Here is a 26,318-nt window from a genome sequence, read left to right as displayed (position 1 = left end):
GAATTTTCTCTTGATCTAGGAAATTAGGAAGGCACTTTGAGCTCAAAATGATATAACTGTTCCTATTTCCAATGTGCACTGCCATTACATAGGCTTTGCAACACACGATTAGGGCTGTTCAAGATGGGACTGGCTAAATAATAAGGAAACCTCTCCAAGCGCTACAGAATCAGGCTGTAATTTCATTCCGGGGGCCCTGGTGATATAAACCATGTTAGCAAAGCTCAAGTGATTTGTCAATGTCACCAGAACCCGAGGTGGAATTACAGCTTTACTTTGCGGGTGTTTCAGGGATTCATTTCATATTAGAAATGGAAATCTGGTGTGCTTCTGCAAACCACTAGAGGTGCTGAATTACTGTAAAGCTGCTTGTCGTTGCTTAAGCTGGTAAAAGGATGTGGTGCTGCTGAAAACCACTGGAGGCAGCAGAACTGACGGTAGTGTTCAGAGAAGTGTTTCAAAATAATGATACATTTTAGAAGCTTTTAAAATTCAGTTTCTTATGGGACAGTCTGGACAATGGGTAACGTGGTTTTCTGCCTGCAGATGGAAGCAGGGAATTCAATGAAATGTTTGATGTCAAACCCTATCAAGACAAGTTCCACTTAAAGAATCCAGTTCATTTTTTGTCTCTAGTTGCTTGGCTGAGCAGAGCTTTGAGCTACTTACACTAGGAGATTTGAGGCCTCATTTTTAGAGGTGCTGAACACCCAGAATGCCAGTTGAAGCCAATGTGAGCTACAGGTGCTCAGAAACTTTTAAAAAATCTTTCTTCTCCATGATTTTAAAATTTACTGAACTTTAGTAGTTAGACTCTTTATAGAGAAAAAAAATACATTTCTTATTTTTGCCTTTTCTCACCTTTCTTGTCCCTAAAGCTATTTGGGAGGAACAGCCTTCCAACCTTGTATTTCCGGTTATTCACTGAGGCCAACTTTTTCTTGCAATCTTGTGGGTCCCAGAACTAGATTCCACCTCAGTTTCCCATGTCTGTGGACATGAGTGGCTTAGCTCAAAGGTTTTCAAGGCATTCTATCACCCTGACCACCTGGGAAAAAAACAGACTCCCTGAATGCAGTCTTTAGTTTCCAGCAGGGCTGACACGACCCTGTCTCAGCCACTAGCTGAAGCAAAGGCCTTTGATCCAGCAGCCCACAGCTCAGCCATGCTAATTTACCACTCCCAGAGAAGTATGGTTAAGCTCTGCTGAGAGGATTTTGCTTCCTTTAATTTGAAAAACCAGCCATGTTTTCCAGTCTCTAATACAACCATGAGTGCATTTTACGAGTCAACAGATGGGATTTGAAGCATTTTGCTATAAGGAAACTAAAAGCTGAATCAAAATCATATACTGAGGTGTCAGGCGTATCAATACACATGACCTTTTAAAGTAAGGAGTATTGAAAAGATAGAATAAAAACTTTCCCTTATAAAAAAAATTGGGTAGGACAGTAATTCAACATCTGGCTCCATGGCTTGAGTAGGGACTATAAATGTCAAAAAATACAACTACTACTACCACCACCACCATAATATAGGATCATCTCTTGTGAATAGATCATAGAAGGCTGTATCTTCCACAAATATAATTTTTTAAAGGGAAGAATGTTTTTTAATAGATAACATGGAGATTGTTTCCAGTGGAACACAGATCAGATCAGTCCTGTAGTCAATATAGTCCACTTTCCCGTCTCTGAGGATGGCCAGTATCAGAGGCTTCAGATGAAAGTGAAAGAAACAATGTTGTGGACAATTATAGTGTAATTGCCAAAAGGGGAAGTTTCTTCCTAATCCCCATTAATGAGTGGTTGGCTCATGCCTTGAAGAGGGAAGGACTCTTCTTAATTTTTTTATCCTCTCTAATGTGGATGTTCTCTTTATATAAAATTTTAGTTCACTTTTGAACCTACTAAGTGCTCAGTCTCAATATCTTGTGGCAATGAGTTCCATTGACTAAAAAGTACACAATGTGGGGACCTTTCAGGGGCACTGAATGTCCCTGGAACAGAAGAAAGAATTATTGCTATGTAATTCCCAGCATCAATCCTAGTGTTGCCATTAAAGATACATATAACATTTGCTACTCCCGAGGGCCCAGTATATTAAATGATTTTAATGAGAGACCGTGTACATGTGTTAGCAGATCAGCCACTTCATGCTTAAGCTCCTTCAGGACATGTGGATTTCTTATTCTTTAATTTATCAGCTTGTTCCAGCACCTTCTCTTTTGATGCCTCAATCGCTGATATCTATCTTTACTACCAGAAAAAGACTGGCCCAGGAAAGGTTCTTCCCTACTACTCTCTGTGGTGAAGAATGAGGGAAAGTAATAACTCAGCTTCTCTGGAATGCCGTTATCCTCCTTATTTGCTTCCTTTATTCTCTGGTAATCCAGCAGACACCAATTCCTCTCAGATTTTCAGCTTCTGATTTATTTAAATAATTTCTTATTTATTTTTTTTTCTTTGGTAATTTCCTAGTTTCCTTCTTAGATTTTACCTGTCACGAGAGATGCTCCATTCTGTTAGTCTCCTAGGGTTGGATTTCCATTTTTGGCTTTAAAAAGCATGTGAACTTTACCATCTAACTCTATTTTTACTTCTTTGCTTAGGCTCATATTTTCTGAAGTCCCCTTTCTAGAGTTTAATGGCCCTGGGCTAGTTTGGGTACAATTCCTTGGCTGAGGATGTTGAACAGGTCAGGAAATATTAAATTATTGGATGATTTTGTGAAAGTTGATTCGCTGAACTGGGAGAACTGTGTTGCTGTTTGCATGGATGGTGCTGCTGCTATGAGAGGCAATAGGAGTGGTGCTGTAGAAAGAATATGAGCCATAAACCCACAGGTAATTGTAACAGGCTGTATGTTGCATCTCTAGGCCCTTACATCAAAGAAAATGGAACCCGAATTACATGATATGCTAAATGGAGCTGTGACAGTTGTGAATTTTGTAAAGTCCTGGCCTTTGAATTCATGCCTTTTTGCAAAGCTTTGCTAAGAAATGGGTGCTGGACATGACAAATTATTGTTTCATACAGAAGTGTGTTGGATACCTTGCGACAGAGTGTTGGAAAGAGTTTTTGAGCTTCGCAAAGAGCTGCTGGGTTTTCTTTCTGTGCACAATCCCAAGATCGCCACAAACTTTTCTGACCCAATATGGATCGCGCAGCTTGCATACCTCACAGACATTTTTAACTTGTTGAATGCGCTGAACCTGTCCACACAAGGGGGCAGTACAATCATACTTGAGGTGAGTGACAAGAGTGCAGCATTTCAGAAGAAAGTAGAGATTTGGAAAACTAGGCTGAGCAGTGAAACATCAGATCTGTTTCTGCTTTTGACAGAATTTCTGGATACTCACAGAATGACAATTGGCTGTGAGAGAAACAGGATCGTTGGTCACCTTTCAACTTTAGCCGAGCACTTCACTATTTACTTTAAAAATATCAACACGGAGGAATATGATTGGGTTTGGGATCCATTCTCAACTTTTGCTATGTCATCTCGCCATTTGAGTGCAAAAGCAGAACAGAAGCTGCTCGAACTACCTGTGCCCACACACTGAAAATTAAGTTTCAGGAACAGAGACCTTGCCAGTTTTGGCCAACTATTGCTACAGAGTACCCAGTTTTAGTTACAGAAGCAATGAAAGTGTGGCTACCTTTCCCAACAATACATATATGTGAAGCACCATTTCTGCCATGCCAGCTATGAAGACAAAGTTCGGGTCTCGACTGGAAGTGGAGAGTGATTTACGAGTTTGCTTGTGAACCATCACACAAAGGATAGATAGACTCTGCAGTAAGAAACAGGCCCACCCATCGCACTGATATCTATAAGTACTCTTCTACTCTTTTTCTTAAAGCATCACTAACAGTACGTGTTTATACAAAGTACACAGATACTTTTGTCAATCAGTTTCTCAGTTGGGGGGTGCATGATTAACATTGCATTTGAAAAGAGGTCAGTCAACAAAAAAATGTTTGAGAATCTCTATCTTAGTCTGTGCTTCCAGTAAGTTAAGGTCTAATGGGACACTTGCTGCTATTAATCAGGGCTAGTCTACTCCAGAAAGTTAGGTCGGCTTAACTACATTGCTCAGGGCTGTGAAAAATTTCACTCCCTCTGCAATGTATTTAAGCTGACCTAAGCCCTGGCATAGACACTGCTAAGTCAATGGAAGAATTCTTCCATCAATTTAGCTACCAGCTCTTGGAGAGCCTGATTTACTGCAGTGATAGAAGAACACATTCCATCGCTGTAGTGAGTGCGTATACTACAGCAGCACAGCTGTAGCGCTGCAACTGGGCCATTCTCGAGTTTCCTTCAAGATGCAATAGCATGTCACTGCACTACATAAATGCTACAATCAGCTAGGGAATTTTTGGATTGGATTTTTTATTGGCTTATATTGAGTCATTTTGAAACCAGGCACAGACATAACATCCTCTTTTTTTGAGGGCTTATGCCAAAGATTAGTCAATTTGCAAATGAATATTAAGCAGTGCCAGATAATATTCTAGTCTAGTTTTAAAAAGTTAACCCTTTATATTATTTTCTGATCTCCAAACTACTAGACTGGAAACAGATGTTCTAGAACAAAACAACATGATCAGAAGACATTACACTCAATTATTAAAATGCTATTTAATATTCACCACAACCTGTTTTAAAGAACAACAATGTGTTAAAATTTAAGCCAGGAGGGATCTGAGTACACTATATAATGTATTTGATGCAGCTTGTTTATGCAACATTCTGACAGATACAATTAATCTCGTGAAAACGACCACGGTATAACATAATAGCATATTATCTTTAAAGTCATAGAACACATTTTTTCCTGTGAAAATTAACACTTAATTAAAACACAATCTCAGGATGTAAACGAAAGCTTGAAAAGAACAAAATTTACTCTAAAGAACAATCTGAAATTCTAGACTGAAAAATGCATATTCCATCAAGAATAGGGGGAAAAAAGTCTAACCTCCAAATAAGAGAAAAAGAATGCAATAAGTACCTCCAACAAATGCATCACCAGCTCCATTGGTATCAATGATTTCACTCTGGTCACTGTCTAAGACTGGGAAAGCAGTCACTTCATTTTCTACAAGAGTAGGGGAAAAGAAAACATTAGTAATTTGGGAAACAAATTTGAAACACCTCACTGCAAAATAAAACAATCAACATGTGAATGTCAGTGCTCAACAACTCAATTTGGACCAAAAAGATCACACATTTAGTTTACATGTCAATTTATATACCACTTGGACACGTGTGTATAGGTGGTCAAACTAAGTGACAGAAAAACACAAGAAGATGCAGAGACAGATGAAAAGAGAGATGGAGAAAAATCCATCCTGCCAAAACGAGGACCTCCTGTCAGCTGCAGAGAGCTGATGCAACCTCTAGACTAGACAGTCAAGGCCTCAGGAAGTAACAAGCCCAATAGGGAGGACCTACAAGTATGTGCATAAGAAAAGCCAAAATAAATGTGAAATAATAAAAATGTAAGATACAAGGGGAAAGCTAATACATTTTGGGGTAGTAAAATACTTTGAAAATGTGTCTGAGGATGGACCCTAGGAATTTGCAGCCAAAGTAGATTTGGTTTCAAAATGTCCAGTGACCTCAGCCTTCTTCCTTAGTGGTTTTTTTTAGTCTCTCTCCCCTCTACTGGCACCCATAAAAACTATTTCAACAGATGGATCTAGAGCATCTGCACCTCCAATTCACCAACACACTACAACTGAACATAATTACACCACTTACATATGATAACTTTAGCAATCTAGGGTTATAAATTTAATATATGCCACTAATTAATCAGCTAGGGCTTTCCAGGTGGTAATGTCATAATGACGTGATAAAAAGATAATGACTACTTTGTCACAATACCTTGTTAAAGTGTAAATTACCCCTGTAATAGAGCCAATGGAAGTTCTGCCTCTGGTATTCAGTGTGCATTAAAATGGTCTCAGCAAATGGATTTCCTTTGGCAGATAGTTAAAAAAATTGCCTGTCAGCCAGCAACACTGAAAACTATCAGAGCTGTCTTCACCCTTTAATTTTTGATAAAAATAGAAGTAACATGACAAATAGTCCCTGCAATATGTAAAAATTTCAGGTGTTTAGTCTTTTCATTACCCAGCTACACAGCAGATCATAAAATGGTTCATACACAGAGTACTTGTCCAATACACAGTCATGAACAAAGCATCTCAGGTTGGGAAGCAAACACAGAATTAACAGTCTCAAACCAGGAGCCTGTGTGTGTGTGTGTTACAGAGGTACCAGAAGGATCCTGGTTTCTGTGAAGTGCAGTGTACCAGCTCTACTGCTCTTCGCCATCTGCTATTAAGTGAACCAGGCAGATATAATGATGGTACCTCCAGAGGGAACTGTTGGCTGGCCCACCAGAAAGGGAGGGGAGTGTTAGCAACAAACATCAGTGAGAGGCAAAGGAAAAAAGGAAAAGGGTAACGAAAAAAATATAAGAATATTCCAGTTAAAGAACAGGTTTTAGTCAGTACTCTGTGCATCCTCTCTATTTCATTTATAAAGCTATTTAGAAACGTGACTTAAATGCTGTTGCATTATGGTATTCAAGAGCTAAGCGTTTCACCCCTGATAGTACTTTAACAGGATTCATTTGAACGGAAAATCAAGGAATACAGGTTTTGTATTGAACTCTGCAGGGAGAGCAGAGTGCAATCAACCATCTGATAAGGAAGTATAACATATTTTGTTCTAGCTTATGCAAAAACAATCCATAAAATGACAACCCTGTTAAAAGACACATTACAATGAAGAAGTTTGTTTTGTTGTTGTGGCCTTCTGCAGATTTCCTTTCCCCTAACAGATATACACACACAGAGGTACCGTATAAAGTACATGTGCGTACACAGCTGTTTGTGTATGTGTATGAATGTATATGTATGTGCACAGAAAAGACATAATTCACAAATGTTGTACTTGAATAAGCTAAACAAGCAAGGATCAAGATTAAACAGGATTCTGTGTTCAAGCAAACTCACGTGAATGAAAGAGCTCCCACCACCATCTTCTCTTTCTCCTCACTTCTCTCCTCCTGGGTCCTTCCCTAAGCTGCCTGTCGTACTCTTAAGTACTGGACTTATAAACTTCTATGCTATTCATTCTGTATTAGATATAATAGTAGGACACTCTGAATTATTTTAAAAAATAAATGCACCAATGACTTCAGCTGATATGATATAAACCTGCTTTACTCTCACAATTTTCAGTTTTAAATGGGTCATCCAGTCTGTTCTTCCTGCTTCTATAACTTTATATGTTTTCAAGTGGGGTGAGTCAGGATGCTAAGGGTTCAGAAACAGTTTGTCTGGTTTTGCAGCATGTACTACTTTGAAAAGAAGTTGATAGTCTTACATACTGCACATGTTCAATACAGCAAATTATAAAACTTTCTCTGTGCAAATGTCTATTGCCACAACAGAATTTAATCACTCTTTTGGACCTACGGTATCAGACTACTTCTGATCAGTATCAGACTACTTTTGTTACAATCGGCAGATAACAATAACACACATTTAAAATGCACTGAAGTAATATAAAGGATCTATCTTTAACTCACACAAAATGAAGTCAATAGGCTTAATTCACTTTGCTATGCCCATGCAGCAGGATATGTGATATCTAACATCATCCACCACTATGCAGGTCCTGTAATAACCAGGAACAATGGGGTGAATTAAGGATGAACCAGAAGCCTCCACTCTGAATTTCCTTGCTATTGTGAGTTTAATGTTACTTTAACTTAGTTTTCATGTGTGATATATTATATTATAAACCTCCCAAATCCATCATAGTGAACACAGGGACACCTTGGCTAAGTGCACTGGTCATCAAATGACCTTGCTTTTCAAAGTCAGGTCTGATTTCATTTATCATTCTGACAGCTTATGAAATAAAGAATAATTACATAAGTATTTTGAAATCCAAGTGCTGCTCCTCTGGGCATAAAATCCAGTGTGCTATTTTTAAGCAACAAACCTCTTCTATGGTAAACACGTTCAAATACAGGGCACCCTCTCTATGTTGCTTCTTGGAAGCTAAGGATTGTGTGTGAGTGAAAGTTACAGCAGGTGTAAATAATTAAGCAAAATTTGGTAATGAATATCATTGAAAGCTAGAGCCTTAGGGTTTGATCTCACACTAGTTTCACACTGATAAAGTTCCATTAACTTTAACACTTGATTTACACTGATGTAAGTATGACCAGAATCAAGCTCTAATGTAGTGGCCTCCTGTGCTTAAGACACCTTTATAACACACAACCTTAGTCAAAGTAGGTTCAGTGGTAAATCCTAGCTGTTATTAATTGTTGCATTATGCATATAGGACCTATCTTTTTTCCTTAGAAAATATGTACACTAATGTATCCACCCAAACAAAATTTTTGCAGGTAAAACAGAGCCTGGAGGTAATGCTGCAGAACAATACTGACAGAAAAACATCCTTCCTCCCACCCTAATACACACAGAAATTAAAGTTGCCAAATAAATATAGCCAGTTTCATGATGCTAGCTGAAACACTGATGGTAGCTTCAAGTACCACAGGTCTGCCTCTAAACCAAATTAGAATCACAGATTATACGTCTGCTTGTAGTAGTACAGTAATAAACACTAGCAAACAATCATTACATCCAATTAGGCTGAGTACTTTTCTTAACTGGGTCATTTACTAGTCTCTCTTGCTCTTAGAAGTAAATTAAATGTGTAAGCTTATATTTAATTACCTGTAACAGAACTCTTAAAGGCAACATGTCCGAGTGCCCTTAACTTCTCATTTTTTAAAAAAGGGAGTTTAAAATGCCAAAGTATTGTCTAGCTGCTTCCTAAAATAATAATCTTTAGATACATGGGCAGATATTGATTATACAGATGCTGACAAGCTGGGACACATTCATTTTTCATTTGTAAGCTGAACTTTTTATAAAACAATAATTGTGAAACAGAACCCACCTGCAACCCCCCCCACAATTTTCTTTAGATCAGGGGCCAAATCCAGATGGAAAGGAAAGGAGAGGAAAAGAAAGGACAGAAAAAAATAGAAAGAAGATATTAACTTAAGCCCAGAAATATATAAATGGTTCTGGGCCGCTGTGGTGGGGAGAAGTGAGAGAAGTATTCGGAATAAACTCCAAGTCAGCAGAGCAGAACCTGAATTCTTAACCCACTCCAAAGAAGGGTGAAAAAGAACCTAACAGTGTTTAGGCTTCCACATCATCCTTACATCGAGGTAATTAAAAAACCCTTTAAATTAGTAGAGTAATAATGTTTTTTCTTGTTTTTACTGCTGTAGGCACCAATGTCACTGCTGTATTCCACAAAAGGAAAAAAGGAAACCAATATCGTGTACATTAAGTAGATACTGTCATACCAATATCAATATCAGCCCAGAGATGCCCAAAGCTATAAAGAATCCACAGGGATGGTGTAGTGCAGTGGTTCTCAAAGCCGGTCGGCCGCTTGTTCAGGGAAAGCCCCTGGCGGGCTGGACCAGTTTGTTTACCTGCTGTGTCCGCAGGTTTGGCCGATCATGGCTCCCACAGGCCGCGGTTCGCTGCTCCAGGACAATGGGGGCTGCGGGAAGGGTGGCCAGCACGTCCTTTGGCATTTTGTACTCTACCTCCACAGGTCGACATGGGAATAGTGTAGACACTGCATTGTGTAAATCGAATAAATTGGCCTTCAGGAGGTGTCCCATAATGCTCCACTGTGACTGCTCTGGAGAGCACTTTCAACTCCACTGCACATCAGCCAGGTACACAGGAAACAGCCGGTCCCCTGTTAAAGCCCCAGGAACTTTTGGATTTTCATTTCCTGTTTGATCAGTGTGGAGAGCCAGCACAGCACAGCTGATCATGGAGACTCAAGGCTGCAAATGTGCTCCAGCATGGAATATAAAGGAGGTGGTGGATCTTATTGCTGTGTGGGGAGAAGAGCCTATGCAGGCAGAGCTCTGATCCAGCAGAAGAAACGCTGACATCTATGCCAAGATTGCACAGGGCACGGGGGAGAAGGGCTACACCAGGGACACGCAGCAGTGCTGCATGAAAATAAAGGAGTTTCAGCAAGCGTACCAGAAGACAAGGGAGGTGAACTGTTGTTCTGGTTCTGTCCCACAGACATGCCTCTTTTATGAAGAGCTGCATGCAATTCTCCGCGGCGACCCCACCCCATGCCAGAACTCTCTGTGGATACGTCCCAGGAGCCCCAGGTGACCTTGAGCAACAAAAAGGACAACATTGTTGACGAGGAAGGGGAGGAGGAGAAGGAGGAGAATGTGAGGCTGGCATGCGGAGGATCCATTTTCCCCAACAGCCAAGAACTGTTTTTAACCCTGGAGCCCGTCCCTTAACAGGACCAGTTGGTGGGCAGAATGCGACGCCGGGGAAGGCATCTCTGGTGAGTACACATTTCCAAACAAACCTTAGGGATTTCTTGCTGCTATTTTTTTATGTTTAATATGAACAAAAAAGTAGGGGTAGTGGGTATCGGTGGTCACTCCAGCTACACAGAGGATGCTCTCTGAAAAAGACTTTTTATGTGCATGGCAATGGTCCGGGAATCCTCCATGGAGCTCTCTAGGAAGCTTTCATGAAGGTACTTGCAATCCTTTGTAGAAGGTTTCTGGGGAGGGCTGCCTTATTTCGTCCACCACTATAGGACACTTTCCCACACCACTCCAGTATTAACTCTGCTGGCATCACTGCAGCACACTGCATTGCAGCATAAGGACTGGGTCTATTCCCAGACGCTTGCAGCATTTGCTCCCTTGCCGTCTCTGTTACCCTCATAAGAGTGATATCGCATAGGGTCACCTTGGGGAAACGGGGAGAGTTTTGAATGCTAGCCCTTAAATTGCAAACAGTTCAACAAATAGTCCGTCCCCCATTTGGGGACATCTGGGTCACACAACCACGCTTTCCCAAACATGCCGTGGTTGTAAGAGATCACCGTGTATTGCAAGCAGCACTGTGAAAAAGGGGGGGTGGAGGCTTCCTGTTTGTCTCCCTCTTCCCCCCTCACCCGGTGCCACTTTTGTAAAAAAATATTTGGGGGGCTTTACACTGGTGCCTGTCCTCAAGGACCATCCAGGTTGCTAGGGGACAGGGGGCTTTTCTCAAGTTCTAACCTGTGATCCAAATGATGTCTTCACAAAAGCAGCACCACAAGATGTCTTACCCATGCCTCATGGCCTTGCTCTCCATGGCTGGAGTAGAAAACTGACTCTTGCAATAGCCACCAGTTGTGATGTCATTGTGGCTTGCAGTGAAGTGTATTGTGAGGTGGGTTTTTTTTAATGAAAATAATTAACCTTGCACCAGAAACAATGTATGCACTGTCAATGCTACCCTTGTGCTTTGTATTCCTTGCAGCTGAAACCTTGTCCGTTGGTGCATCCTCCACACTGGGACAGAGACTTTCCCAGATTAGAAGGTGGAAAAAGAAGACTCAGGAAGACATGTTCAGTGAGTTAATGCACGCCTCCGAGAGTGACAAGATGGAGCTCAGAGCATGGAGTATTACACTGTCCAAGAACCTGGACATGGACAGGGAGGACAGGAGAGCATTCAGGGAACACAAGCATGCCATGCAGGAAGAGATGCTGCAGATTATGAAGGAGCAATCAGATATGTTGAGACATCTGATTGAGGTTCAAGAAAGGCAGTTGGATGCCAGAACCTGCTGCCATCATCACCCAGTTCTACATCCACCTCCCCGAACATCCTATAGGGGGAAGGGGAAAGAATTCGGTATCCCTTTCACTCAACACCAGGGGAGGGTACAAGGACCAGAAGGAGCCCATTCCCACACATTTGATTGTTATTGCAGTGCATCTGTAAGCAAGCTTTCCTCGTTTCTCCCGCCCAGAGTGTTATCAGCCCTTTTACCCCAGGTTATCTTACTTTTTTTTTTTGCCGTCTCTGTGTGTGCGTGCATAAAAAAACTGAACAGATTGAGGAGAAAAGGCTCTTTATTCATTCAACACAGTGGTTGGTGGGGGTGGCGTTTACAGGGGAGAAAATGCACTGGAGGGGACAGTTAGGTAAGGAACAGTATACGTAAGTGTCACATTACTCTGGCTCATTGCTTATTGCCCTGGTGCCTGGCTGCTCAAAATAGGCTGCCAGTCGATCCGCCTAAACTCCCCACTCCCGCTGTAAACTTTTCTCCCTTTGTTTCACAGATATTATGGAGCACACAGCAGGCAGCAATAACAATGGGGATATTGCTTTCACTGAAGTCTAACCTAGTAAGCAAACAACGCCAGTGACCTTTTAAATGTCCAAAGGCACATTCCACCACCATTCTGCAGTTGCTCAGCCTATGGTTGAACAGGTCCTTACTGCTTTCCAGGTTGGCTAGATTGTCGGGCTCAACGGGTAGTGATCAATGGCTCCATGTCTAGTTGGCAGCCGGTGTCAAGTGGAGTGCCCCAGGGGTCGGTCCTGGGGCCGGTTTTGTTCAATATCTTCATAAATGATCTGGAGGATGGTGTGGATTGCACTCTCAGCAAATTTGCAGATGATACTAAACTGGGAGGAGTGGTAGATATGCTGGAGGGCAGGGATAGGATACAGAGGGACCTAGACAAATTGGAGGATTGGGCCAAAAGAAACCTGATGCGGTTCAATAAGGATAAGTGCAGGGTCCTGCACTTAGGACGGAAGAACCCAATGCACAGCTACAGACTAGGGACCGAATGGCTAGGCAGCAGTTCTGCGGAAAAGGACCTAGGGGTTACAGTGGACGAGAAGCTGGATATGAGTCAGCAGTGTGCCCTTGTTGCCAAGAAGGCCAATGGCATTTTGGGATGTATAAGTAGGGGCATAGCGAGCAGATCGAGGGACGTGATCGTTCCCCTCTATTCGACATTGGTGAGGCCTCATCTGGAGTACTGTGTCCAGTTTTGGGCCCCACACTACAAGAAGGACGTGGATAAATTGGAGAGAGTCCAGCGAAGGGCAACAAAAATGATTAGGGGTCTGGAACACATGACTTATGAGGAGAGGCTGAGGGAACTGGGATTGTTTAGTCTGCAGAAGAGAAGAATGAGGGGGGATTTGATAGCTGCTTTCAACTACCTGAGAGGTGGTCCAGAGAGGATGGTTCTAGACTATTCTCAGTGGTAGAAGAGGACAGGACAAGGAGTAATGGTCTCAAGTTGCAGTGGGGGAGGTTTAGGTTGGATATTAGGAAAAACTTTTTCACTAGGAGGGTGGTGAAACACTGGAATGCGTTACCTAGGGAGGTGGTAGAATCTCCTTCCTTGGAAGTTTTTAAGGTCAGGCTTGACAAAGCCTTGGCTGGGATGATTTGATTGGGGATTGGTCCTGCTTTGAGCAGGGGGTTGGACTAGATGACCTCCTGAGGTCCCTTCCAACCCTGATATTCTATGATTCTATGCCTGTGTATGTCTTCATGAGCCATGGGAGCAAGGGGCAGGCTGCATCTCCCAGGATCACAACTGGCATTTCAACATCACCAATGGTTATTTTGAAGTCTGGAAAGAAAGTCCCTGCTTGCAGCTTTCTGAACAGACCTGTGTTCCTAGAGATGTGCACGTCATGCACCTTTCCAAACCATCCCATGTTGATGTCGGTGAAATGGCCCCTGTGATCCACCAGCGCTTGCAACACCATTGAGAAGTAACCCTTTTCAGTTTATGTATTCTTTGGCAGGGTGGTCTGGTGTCAAAATTGGGATATGCATTCCGTCTGTTGCCCTACCACAACTAGGGAACGCAATTGTGGGAAAACCATCCACTATGTCCTGCACGTTGCCCAGAGTCACTATCCTTCTTAGCAGAAGTCCGTTGATGACCCTGCAATGGCGGATCACAACAGATCCCATGGTAGATTTACTCACTCCATATTGATGCCCCATTAACCGGTAGCAGTCTGGCATTGCAAGCTTCCACAGAGCTATCACCATTTGCTTCTCCACTGTCAGAGAAGCTCTCATTTTAGTATTGCTTCACTTCAGGGCTGGGGAAAACTCTTCACACAGTTCCTGGAAAGTGGCATAACACATTCAAAAGTTCTGCAGCTACTGCACATCATCCCATAGCTGCATAACAATGTGATTCCGCCAGTCAGTGCTTGTTTCCCAGGCCCAGAAACGGCACTCAACCATGTCAAGGTGATGTGTGACTGTCGCCAGCAACTGCAAATTGCTCTGCTCTATGTCTTCCAGCAGGGCTGCTTGCATGGCATCACACTGTTCCACGCGGCGGCTCCTGTATTGGCTGTGTAAATATTGCAGGATAAGGTATGAGGTGTTTGTAATGCTCACAACAACAGTTTACAGCTGAGCGGGGTCCAGGCTTATCGTGCTATAGCGTCCGTGCGGGTAACCAAGGCTTACAAAAAAGGCTTGGTTTGTCTGCCGTTGATTTCAGGGAGGGAGGTAAGTGCATCATGGGAGGCTAACATTATGTTCCCATAACTACCCGTGCCAAGATTTTGCTCCCATAAGGCATGTAAACCCAACCCAAAATTCCACTTGGCTACGTGCACTGTGGGATAGCTACCTGCAGTGCAGTGCTCCATGTGTCGATGCGAGCCCTGCTAGTGAGGATGCACTCGGCCGATACAATGAGTCTAGTGTGAACATGCAAGATCAACTTGCTTAAATCGGAGACTCAGTGTCGACTTACATTAAGTCGACTTAACTTTGTAGTGTAGACATGGCCTCAGACTCTATCTAGTTGCAAGAACTGCAAAACTTAACAGCACTAATGAATGACTCAGTCTTGAATGGTTTTTATAGACCCCAAAGTGTTTTCTTTACTGGAGGTATGGGAGCTCTTTCCCCTTTGGCATTCTCTGTCCAGTTCACTGCTGATGCCAACAGCTGAAGTTCTGTTTCATTTTTTAAATCTTATTATGTTTTGTTTAGACTGGTACAGAAAACACTATAATTATGTATATCAGACAGAGGAGCAGGGGAGGGTAGCAGAAGATGCTAAAGTTTTATCTTTATTCTGGCTCTGATGAAATATATACCTATATAAACATATATATTCCTAAGAAAAAGTGCCCTGAAGAACTGGCTGAGGAATTTTTCTGGCATGTGTCACAATGTTTAAAGTTTAGAACTGCAGTGAATTCTGTTGAAAAAGCCCTTCCAAGTTCACAAGAGAACTCCATTTGCCTGCTAGGCATGCTTTTCATGCCTGAAACTGCATCCACTGAACTGCCAGAAAACTAACTCCCCTAATTCAGCATGGCTGATAAAGACATAAGGTAGCATTCAGAATTAAACCACTTTCCTGTGATCTCTGTCTGAACAAGGAAAGGGATTGGAGGCTGAGGAAAGGCAAAGAGTGTTAAGATTTAAGCATCACACATGAAAGAAGAAGAGCTTGATTCTGAACTTGTACAGTTTTTACACTACAGTAACTCAAATGACTATAATAGAGTTACTCCTGAATTATACCAGTGTATGATCATAATCAGGCCTGAAGAGAGAATGGATGGGTCACAGCAACCCAAGACCCAAAATACACTTTCCCAAGCCCTGCTCAGACATGTAGGGCTTGATTTTCCACTGCATTACTCCAGTTTTACCACAGTGTAGCTTCACTGAAATCAGTCAAGCAACACCAGCATAAAACTAGTGTAACATAGTGGTGAATCTGGCCTTAGACATTTATGTGGACAGACCTTATATTTGTAAATATGCACACATAGAAACTTCAGAGCACAATGATTTCAGCCACCATAAATAAAAAGATTTCCAATTTTTACCTTTTAGTTTTTAAAAAACAAATCAGGTTATTTATTTACTTATTTGTCATCTACAAAACCAGAGCCTGTTTGTTTCAGAGGCATGGCGGTGCAAGCTAGGAAAAGAAGACATAGCTGACCGCCAGGAAAGAATTACTGTTTACTAAGCAGAAAACCAAAACCTTCATTTGTTTTTTATTGACTAGTTTAGTCTTTTTGCCAGTCTTTCTTTTGTTTATGGTTGTAAGTGTGCCTGATTGCTGGTATTAGTGTATGACACTATGGGCAGGTCGACACTACGGGGCTCAGTCAACCTAAGTTACACAACTCCAGCTACGTTATTCACGTAGCTGGAGTCAACATAGCTTAGGTCGACCTTTTGCAGTGTCTACACCGGATCGATGGGAGAAACTCTCCCGTCGACTTACCTTATGCGTCTCGTTCTGGTGGAGTTCCGGAGTCGACGGGAGAGCGATCAGTGGTCGATTTAGCAGGTCTACCCACTAAATCGATCACCGGTGGATTGATTGCCATGCGTCGATCCCCCAGTAAGTGGAGACAAGCCCTAATGTTGATATCCATGTACAAGAATACATGTGACTGATGGATAAAAATCTGCAGGATTGTTGCTCAGTATTGGTGAGACGTAGAGGAATTCCTTTTGAGTCAATTCACTAATAGTTAATAAAAAGAAAAGGAGTACTTGTGGCACCTTAGAGACTAACCAGTTTATTTGAGCATGAGCTTTCGTGAGCTACAGCTCACTTCATCGGATGCCAGCAGGAGAGTGAGTTTGTGTGTGTGGTTTTTGGAGGGGGGTGTGTGGGGGGGGGGTGAGAAAACCTGGATTAGTGCTGGAAATGACCCACCTTGATTATCATGCGCATTATAAAGAGAGGTTTCAAAGAGGGATGGGCTATTACCAGCAGGAGAGTGAGTTTGTATGTGTGTGTGTGTGTGGGGGGGAAGGGTGAGAAAACCTGGATTTGTGCTGGAAATGGCCCTACTTGATGATCACTTTAGATAAGCTGTTACCAGCAGGAGAGTGGGGTGGGAGGAAGTTTTGTTTCATGGTCTCTGTGTGTATATAATGTCTTCTGCAGTTTCCACGATATGCTATGCATCCGATGAAGTGAGCTGTAGCTCACGAAAGCTCATGCTCAAATAAACTGGTTAGTCTCTAAGGTGCCACAAGTACTCCTTTTCTTTTTACGAATACAGACTAACACGGCTGTTACTCTGAAACCTGTCACTAATAGTTAATGTAATTTCATAATAATTTTGTCCTCTCATCCAAGGATCTCAAAGTACTTAAAAGCTAGTAGTTCATTAAGATTCACCGGACCTCTCTGAGGTAGGATAATGTTATCTCCACTTTAGAGTTGGGTAAACAGAGGCGCAGAGAAATTAAAACTACCATGTTCAAACATTGGGTGCCTAAATCAGGCCAGTTTTATTTAGGTGCTAAATCCAGATTTAGGCACCTAAATAAAACTGGCCTGATTTTTCAGAGATGCTGAACATCCTGACTCCCACCAGTGTCACTGGGAGTTGCCCAGGGCCATCCGAGGGTAAAATTCACCCAGATGAATTGGACCAACAAAAGGCTTTGTACACTAAAGATCCATAGTAGAGCTGTAAGTGCATCAGAAGCCATGGAGCAGACAGCCACATTGGCAAGCTTTTGGATCCCCTTATGTCTCTGAAGAGTTCTCTTTGCTGGGGCCCTGTGTGTGTTGTCATAGAGGATTAGCTTTGGGAGGAGGGATCAGAGGTTCTGCAATTACCAGGTTTCAGCAACCAGGTTTCAGCAAAAGTGTTGCAGGCCACTGTTCTTGATTTATGGGATTGGGTGGCTGTACTTCAGCTTGGTTACTGGGGTGTTAAGTAGATGCAGCAAATTTCACCCTGTGAAAGGAGCCAGCATGCTCGCATCTATCGTTTACACTGGGCTACACATTATGAGAAGTAGATATATTTTACTTCCCATTTCAGGATACTGAAAGACAGATATTAAAAAAATACTATATTGCTTGTACTATGAAGATGTTACAATATGGAAAAATTTTCAAGAACATAGTGATCAATATTTAAGGAAAAAACCCTCAAAAACATAAGTTGGACATTTGCAAAAAAAAATTGATTGTAATTTAATTTTGAAAAGGAAGAGAATTATGTTTTCCCTCATATTTTCACCAGGTTGTTCCCATTTACACATAGCCCTGGTCTACCCTAGAAGTTGAGGTTGAATTTAGCAGCGTTAAATCGATTTAACCCTGCACCTGTCCACACGACGAAGCCCTTTTTTTTGACTTAAAGGGCTCTTAAAATCGATTTCCTTACTCCACCCTCGACAAGGGGATTAGTGCTTAAATCGGCCTTGCCTGGTCGAATTTGGGGTACTGTGGACGCAATTAGACGGTATTGGCCTCCGGGAGCTATCCCAGAGTGCTCTACTGTGACCGCTCTGGACAGCACTCTCAACTCAGATGCACTGGCCAGGTAGACAGGAAAAGGCCCGCAAACTTTTGAATTTCAATTTCCTGTTTGAATGGTCACCTGCAGCTTGCCATGCTGGCCAGAGCTCATCAGCAGAGGTGACCATGATGGAGTCCCAGAATCGCAAAAGAGCTCCAGCATGGACCGAACGGGAGGTACGGGATCTGATCGCTGTATGGGAAGAGGAATCCGTGCTATCAGAACTCCGTTCCAGTTTTCGAAATGCCAAAACATTTGTCAAAATCTTCCAGGGCATGAAGGACAGAGGCCATAACAGGGACCCGAAGCAATGCCGCGTGAAACTTAAGGAGCTGAGGCAAGCCTACCAGAAAACCAGAGAGGCAAACGGCCGCTGCGGGTCAGAACCCCAAACATGCCGCTTCTATGATGAGCTGCATGCCATTTTAGGGGGTTCAGCCACCACTACCCCAGCCGTGTTGTTTGACTCCTTCAATGGAGATGGAGGCAACACGGAAGCAGGTTTTGGGGACAAGGAAGATGATGATGCTGAAGTTGTAGATAGCTCACAGCAAGCAAGCGGAGAAACCAGTTTTCCCGACAGCCAGGAACTGTTGCTCACCCTGGACCTGGAGCCAGTACCCCCTGAACCCACCCAAGGCTGCCTCCCGGACCCGCCAGGCGGAGAAGGGACCTCTGGTGAGTGTACCTTTTAAAATACTATACATGGTTTAAAAGCAAGCATGTTTAATGATTAATTTGCCCTGGCATTCGTGGCTCTCCTGGATGTACTCCCAAAGCCGTTGCAAAAGGTTTCTGGGGAGGGCAGCCTTATTCCACCCACCATGGTAGGACACTTTACCACACCAGGCCAGTAGCACGTACTTGGGAATCATTGTACAACAAAGCATTGCAGTGTATGTTTGCTGGCATTCAAACAACATCCATTCTTTATCTCTCTGTATTATCCTCAGGAGAGTGATATCATTCATGGTCACCTGGTTGAAATAGGGTGCTTTTCTTAAGGGAACATTCAGAGGTGCCTGTTCCTGCTGGGCTGTTTGCCTATGGCTGAACAGAAATGTTCCCCGCTGTTAGCCACGGGGATGGATGAGGGGCTAGCCACGTGGTGGGGGGAGGCAAAATGCGACGTTGGAACGAAAGCACATGTGCTGTGTATATAATGTTAACAGCAAGGTTTACGATGAAAGAGTGTACCCATTGTTCTAGAAAATGTGTCTTTTTAAATACCACTGTCTCTTTTTTTTTTCTCCACCAGCTGCGTGTGTTTCAAGGATCACAGGATCTTCTCCTTCCCAGAGGCTAGTGAAGATTAGAAGGCGAAAAAAACGCACTCGTGATGAAATGTTCTCTGAGCTCATGCTGTCCTCTCACACTGACAGAGCACAGACGAGTGCGTGGAGGCAGACAATGTCAGAGTGCAGGAAAGCACAAAATGACCAGGAGGAGAGGTGGCGGGCTGAAGAGAGTAAGTGGCAGGCTGAAGAGAGGGCTGAAGCTGAAAGGTGGCGGCAGCGTGATGAGAGGAGGCAGGATTCAATGGAGGATCAAACCAATATGCTCCAGCGTATGGTTGAGCTGCAGGAAAGGCAGCAGGAGCACAGACCACTGCTACAGCCCCTGTGTAACCAACCGCTCCCCTCCCCAAGTTCCATAGCCTCCTCACCCAGACGCCCAAGAACACGGTGGGGGGGCCTCCGGCCACCGAGCCACTCCACCCCAGAGGATTGCCCAAGCAACAGAAGGCTGGCATTCAATAAGTTTTAAAGTTTTAAACTTTTAAAGTGCTGTGTGGCCTTGTCCTTCCCTCCTCCACCACCCCTCCTGGTGCTTCTCTCCTCCACCATCCCTCCTGGGCTACCTTGGTAGTTATCCCCCTATTTGTGTGATGAATGAATAAAGAATGCATGAATGTGAAGCAACAATGACTTTATTGCCCCTGCAAGTGGGTGATTGAAGGGAAGAGGGGAGGGTGGTTAGCTTACAGGGAAGTAGAGTGAACCAAGGGGCGGGGGGTTCTATCAAGGAGAAACAAACAGAACTTTCACACCGTAGCCTGTCCAGTCATGAAACTGGTTTTCAAAGCTTCTCTGATGTGCACCGCGCCCTCCTATGCTCTTCGAACTGCCCTGGTGTCTGGCTGTGTCTAACCAGCAGCCAGGCGATTTGCCTCAACCTCCCACCCCGCCATAAATATCTCTCCCTTACTCTCACAGATATTGTGGAGCGCACAGCAAGCAGTAATAACAGCGGGGATATTGGTTTCGCTGAGGTCTAACCGAGTCAGTAAACTGCGCCAGCGCGCTTTTAAACGTCCAAATGCACATTCTACCACCATTCTGCACTTGCTCAGCCTGTAGTTGAACAGCTCCTGACTACTGTCCAGGCTGCCTGTGTATGGCTTCATGAGCCATGGCATTAAGGGGTAGGCTGGATCCCCAAGGATAACTATAGGCATTTCAACATCCCCAACGGTTATTTTCTGGTCTGGGAAGAAAGTCCCTTCTTGCAGCTTTTGAAACAGACCAGAGCTCCTGAAGATGCGAGCATCATGTACCTTTCCTGGCCATCCCACGTTGATGTTGGTGAAATGTCCCTTGTGATCCACCAGTGCTTGCAGCACTATTGAAAAGTACCGCTTGCGGTTTATGTACTCGTCGGCTTGGTGCTCCAGTGCCAAGATAGGGATATGGGTTCTGTCTATGGCCCCACCACAGTTAGGGAATCCCATTGCAGCAAAGCCATCCACTATGACCTGCACATTTCGCAGGGTCACTACCCTTGATATCAGCAGATCTTTGATTGCGTTGGCTACTTGCATCACAGCAGCCCCCACAGTAGATTTGCCCACTCCAAATTGATTCCCGACTGACAGGTAGCTGTCTGGCGTTGCAAGCTTCCACAGGGCTATTGCCACTCGCTTCTCAACTGTGAGGGCTGCTCTCATCTTGGTATTCTTGCGCTTCAGGGCAGGGGACAGCAAGTCACAAAGTTCCATGAAAGTGCCCTTACGCATGCGAAAGTTTCGCAGCCACTGGGAATCGTCCCAGACCTGCAACACTATGCGGTCCCACCAGTCTGTGTTTGTTTCCCGAGCCCAGAATCGGCGTTCCATCACATGAACCTGCCCCATTAGCACCATGATGCCCACACTGCCAGGGCCCGTGCTTTGAGAGAAGTCTGTGTCCATGCCCTCATCATTCACATCACCACGCTGACGTCGCCTACTCGCCCAGTATCGCTTTGCCAGGTTCTGGTGCTGCATATACTGCTGGATAATGCGTGTGGTGTTTAATGTGCTCCTAATTGCCAAAGTGATCTGAGCGGGCTCCATGCTTGCCGTGGTATGGCGTCTGCACAGAAAAAAGGTGCGGAACGATTGTCTGCCGTTGCCCTGACGGAAGGAGGGGCGACTGACGACATGGCTTACAGGGTTGGCTTACAGGGAATTAAAATCAACAAAGGGGGTGGCTTTGCGAGAAACTGAATGGCCCCCTCAAGGATAGAACTCAAAACCTTAAGGATAGAACTCAAAACTGGGTTTAGCAGGCCGTTGATTTCACAGAGGGAGGGAGGGAGGAGAAAATGAATACAAAACAAATCTGGTCTATTTCTTGTTTTGATCCACTTCATCTATCTTTATACATCTTGCTGGCAGCAGACTGTGCAGTACGACCGCTAGCCATCGTCAACACCTGGGTGCTCGGCAGAAGACGGTGCAGTATGACTGCTGGCTATCATCTTCTGCTGGCTGCAGGTTAAAAGACAGTGCACTGCCGGTAGGACTCAACCGGCACAAGACGAAACAAGGGAAATGACCTGGCTGAGTCACTCCCATGTTTGCCCAGGCGCCCGGTTAAAAGAGCACCCAGGACTACGTCGATGACAGCTACCAGTCATACTGCACTGTCTGCTGCCAAAAGGCAATAAACTGCTGCTGTGTAGCAACGCATTACCACGTCTGCCAGCACCCAGGAGACATACGGTGACGGTTAGCTGGGCGGGCTCCATGCTTGCCGTGGTATGGCGTCTGCACAGGTAACTCAAGAAAAAAGGCGCAAAACAATTGTCTGCCCTTGCTTTCATGGAGGGAGGGAGGGAACGGGGGCCTGACAATATGTACCCAGAACCACCCACGACAATGTTTTAGCCACATCAGGCACTGGGATTTCTACCCAGAATTCAAATGGGCGGCGGAGACTGCGGGAACTGTGGGATAGCCACCCACAGTGCAACGCCCCGGAAGTCGACGGTTGCCTTGGTACTGTGGACACACTCCGCCAACTACATGCACTTAGAGCATTTTTGTGGGGACACACACAATCAACTGTATAAAAACGCTTTCTACAAAACCGACTTCTATAAATTCGACCTAATTTCATAGTGTTGACATACCCATAGCTTCATTTTCCCATTGATTATGTGCAGACCTCCACCATGAGACTTGCAAGTTTCCTCAGCTACACCTCAATTTCAGAGTGGAGAATACAGAAATCACATAATTTAAATGAGGCCATGTTAGATGACAGTTTCGTTTATGTTACATGATAATCTGAGAAACACAGGTCGTCAGGAGAGGCAGAAATGGGCCCAAGGCATTTCTGTTTTATTTGAGCATGACTGAGACTGAACAGAGAAGGAGTGAGCCCTTGGTCACTACAGAGCACTCTTGAAGGAGCTTTTTCTTCGGGAAGATTTTACATTTAATTTTGTAAATATGATCAGTGCATCAGAGAAAGACTTCCCCAGTACATGACTAATTTTTTATTCATTAGACTTCATTCTCTTGGACAAAGTTCAGGAAGAAGAGAGAAAAATTTGAGTGACCCTATATTAGTGCCTTTAAATACCTAATTTCTACCTGGAGATTTTAATTTCTCCTAGTTTTGTTTAGAAGCTAGATCTAGGGTTTTTAATTATTATTTTTGTTGCTCTCATTCTGTATTTATAAATTCTCTGTTGCCTTTAATTAAGATCTCTCTAGACTGATTTTTTTTTTTTAACAGAATGGGAGTTTGCTTATTAAGTGGATTCTCCTAGGCTTTCACAGCTTTTATATATCTATTAGAAGATGCAAGTGCAGTGTGGGCTGAGATTTGTGCTAATCTCAAAGGGCCAAATTCTGCTCTCAGATATACCCAATAAAAATCAGGAGCAACTCCATTATCTTCAGTGGAAATACTCTACATTTACACCATGGTAACTAAGAGCAGAATCTGGTGCAAAATGAAGGAGGTTTTTTTCACCCTAAATTAGTTGTTTATTGTTCTTTTGATAATTAAATACACAAAACTATGATCCTTTTGGAATCACCTAATTAGTATCAAAATGATATTACTTAATTACGGCTGTAAACTGAATGTATAGGATTTACTCAGTTCAAAATAATTACACATACAGTTTAATGTAAATTATGCAACACTATAAATTTAGTTTATAAATTATTTCCTACATAGTGAACAGGACTCATTATGATGCAGTTATTATAACAATAGTTTTGACAGACAGTTTCTAGCAAGAGCACTTGAATCGTATGTTTGCATAGCAAGCTCTTTAAAGCATGGCTGTAGGATATAGGCACTCATAAAGGTAACACAACAGGATTTATAGTGCATGCACCACTGTCATTTACAGTAAAACCTGAAGCTATAAAAACAGGCTGCTTGACAAAACCACAATAATCAAGTTAGAGGGCATAAATTAAAAATCTCCATCCTCCACATTTACAGAACCGTGTCGAGTTTGTACCATAGCCTGTCACTTTTACTCACTCTTCCTTCAAGGTTTTACTGCCATACTATTAGCTGCATCCTACAGTTTTATATTTAAAAAAAAAAAATAAAAAAAATCTTTTTAACCCTTTGATCATGTATTTTGAGCTTTAAAAACACCCCAAAATCACAACTTCCACGAGCATATTAAAGAAAGCTCGAGTTGTGACCATTCTAGCAAAAATGGTAAAAATAAATACAACTATTTTTGGATTACAGACCCTGTTCTGTTACAACTACTAGTTATTCTGAATGAAAAGGAAAAAAGATAGGAAACGAAGTCTGCTGTTTAAAGCAGAATATTACTTAATGGAGAGCTACAGGGACAAATTTTCTGTTTTCATACCTGTGGAAGGAAATAGAACATGTCACTTACATCTTGAGATGAGGAAAGGATGGTGGAAAAAGACAATTATGTGTTGCTTTTTAATCCATCCATCATAGAGGATGTATTTGATGATTATTTATGCACAGTATCTAATTTTAAAAAACAACTGAAATGAACTCTGAATCTTTTAATTTAAATATGTCAAACACACACTTTAGACTAATAAAAACTATCCTTTAGGGTATGGAAACAAAATGAACTATCAAATTGCCAAGTTTACATTTGCACACAGTTGTCATCCAACCCTGTTCATAATTTGACTCACCTTTCTTTTTCTAACATATTTCTTTTTACCTTTCTTTGCCACCAGTTGAATTCTACTGACTGCAGAGACAACTACTGTCGACTCTGCATTCATCTGTAGGTTTCCCTGCAGCTGAATGTAGCCTACATTTTGACCATATATTTTGGATTTTTATGCCAACAAAAACTTTGAAGACTTTTTTCTTTTTCCATATAAAAAGCAAATGGAACAGGAGCCTGCTACTCACTGTGAGCAGTAACTTAGGGCTAGTACAAGGTGCCGAGGAAAGAACAAGGCTTCTTGGAAACAGGATAAGTTTAGACCATTTTTCTGCTGAGTGAACTTGTTGGACCTGATCTTTGACCTTGTATTACTTTACTCCTCCATTCACCAGCTTCCTTTTTCTGATTTTATTGGTTAAATAGTTGTTTCGCTTTCAGTGGAATGCAGGACGAAACAGGAAGAGGAGTACTTCCCCCCTCTCTACCCTTTTATGGGCAGGCCTCTTGTCACCTGGCTAACCAACTCCAGCATTTGTAAGCAGCATAGGGAATTTCACCAATGACAGCCTTTCTAACAAAACAGGGCTGCCATCTGTCACTGTTGTGCCATCTAGGGGTGTGGTTCCAATCTCTGGCCATTGCCTTGCAATCTGGGTTTAAGAAGCCAACTTCTTTCCCCCTCTTTACTGTACTCTTTACTCTCTAATCGATTTTAATTGCTATACCAGTTTCCTCCAAGTCATTTGGGGCCACAGCCTCACTTGCTTTCATTTTCTATCCCCTATCCTAAAAACCTGCCCCACAATCTATAGATTTCTAGTACAAATGTTTGACACTTTTTGTTTCATGTTTCCAAATTTTGGGTGTACACACAGGGACTCCTTAATGGCTTCCCCCTCTCTTTCCCACCTTTATTAAATCTTAAATAAAAATCCTTGCATGATTTTTGAAGTTTCTAAGATGCCCAGGCTAATAGGACATCCAAGAAACAATCTTCATGCACCAGCTAGAAAAATGTCAATGTAAGAGACACATAAATACTTCCATCCCACAAGCCAAGGAACATTAAAAGAGAACTGCACTATTAATGCCACTGACGTGTTTAAGTGCTCACAGATGGAAGTTCATATTTGTGTAGTGATTAACAGTGAGCAATAGGTATTGTAATCTAGCCTACTATATTTACATAATTATTGATGAACATGCTGTTGATAAACAATGCAAGCATTAGGATATTAAATTTCTTACAATTAAGTGACTAAGAAAGCTGTTTATCGCCTTCCCCTATACCCTCCGTTAATAAAATCGACATTGCAGATGTTCATGTATGCTGCATTGATGTTTAATGATGCATGATGCTCTAGGTGGTTCCCATAACCTTGCTTTGTCTACTATGAGCTGCCTCGATTGATATGATAATAGAGAAAAGAGGTCTGAAACAAGCTGGGCTGTACTGGCACAATTTGCATAACCTTTAAATTTGCCATTCTTTGATAGCCAACTGCTCCTAAAAATTCTTGTCCAGTTGTCACTGACAACAATACATTGTACAAACACTATTCTGAAACTTGCGAGGTGGGGGGGAAGGCATGGAGGAGGAGATATTGCTTGTGGCACTTGTTTTATTCCAGCAGAAAAGGTACTCATCAAATT

General features: G+C 42.8%; 1 protein-coding gene across 8 annotated transcripts in view; it reads right to left on the bottom strand.

Moving 5' to 3' along the window:
- The window catches only part of ADK (adenosine kinase), a 555,104-nt gene that overhangs the window by 26,192 nt on the left and 502,594 nt on the right, over window positions 1–26,318 (bottom strand). For all 8 annotated transcript variants that reach the window (XM_037904414.2, XM_037904411.2, XM_037904417.2 and 5 more), the window contains one exon: window positions 5,021–5,107. In XM_037904414.2, coding sequence (XP_037760342.1) covers window positions 5,021–5,107 — 87 coding nt within the window. The remainder of the gene's footprint in view (window positions 1–5,020; window positions 5,108–26,318) is intronic.

The sequence above is a fragment of the Chelonia mydas genome, chromosome 7, assembly GCF_015237465.2.
Source record: "Chelonia mydas isolate rCheMyd1 chromosome 7, rCheMyd1.pri.v2, whole genome shotgun sequence".
Lineage (NCBI taxonomy): Eukaryota > Metazoa > Chordata > Testudines > Cheloniidae > Chelonia > Chelonia mydas.
The sequence above is the reverse complement of the archived record's forward strand: the minus strand, read 5'-3'. Positions and strand labels throughout refer to the sequence as shown.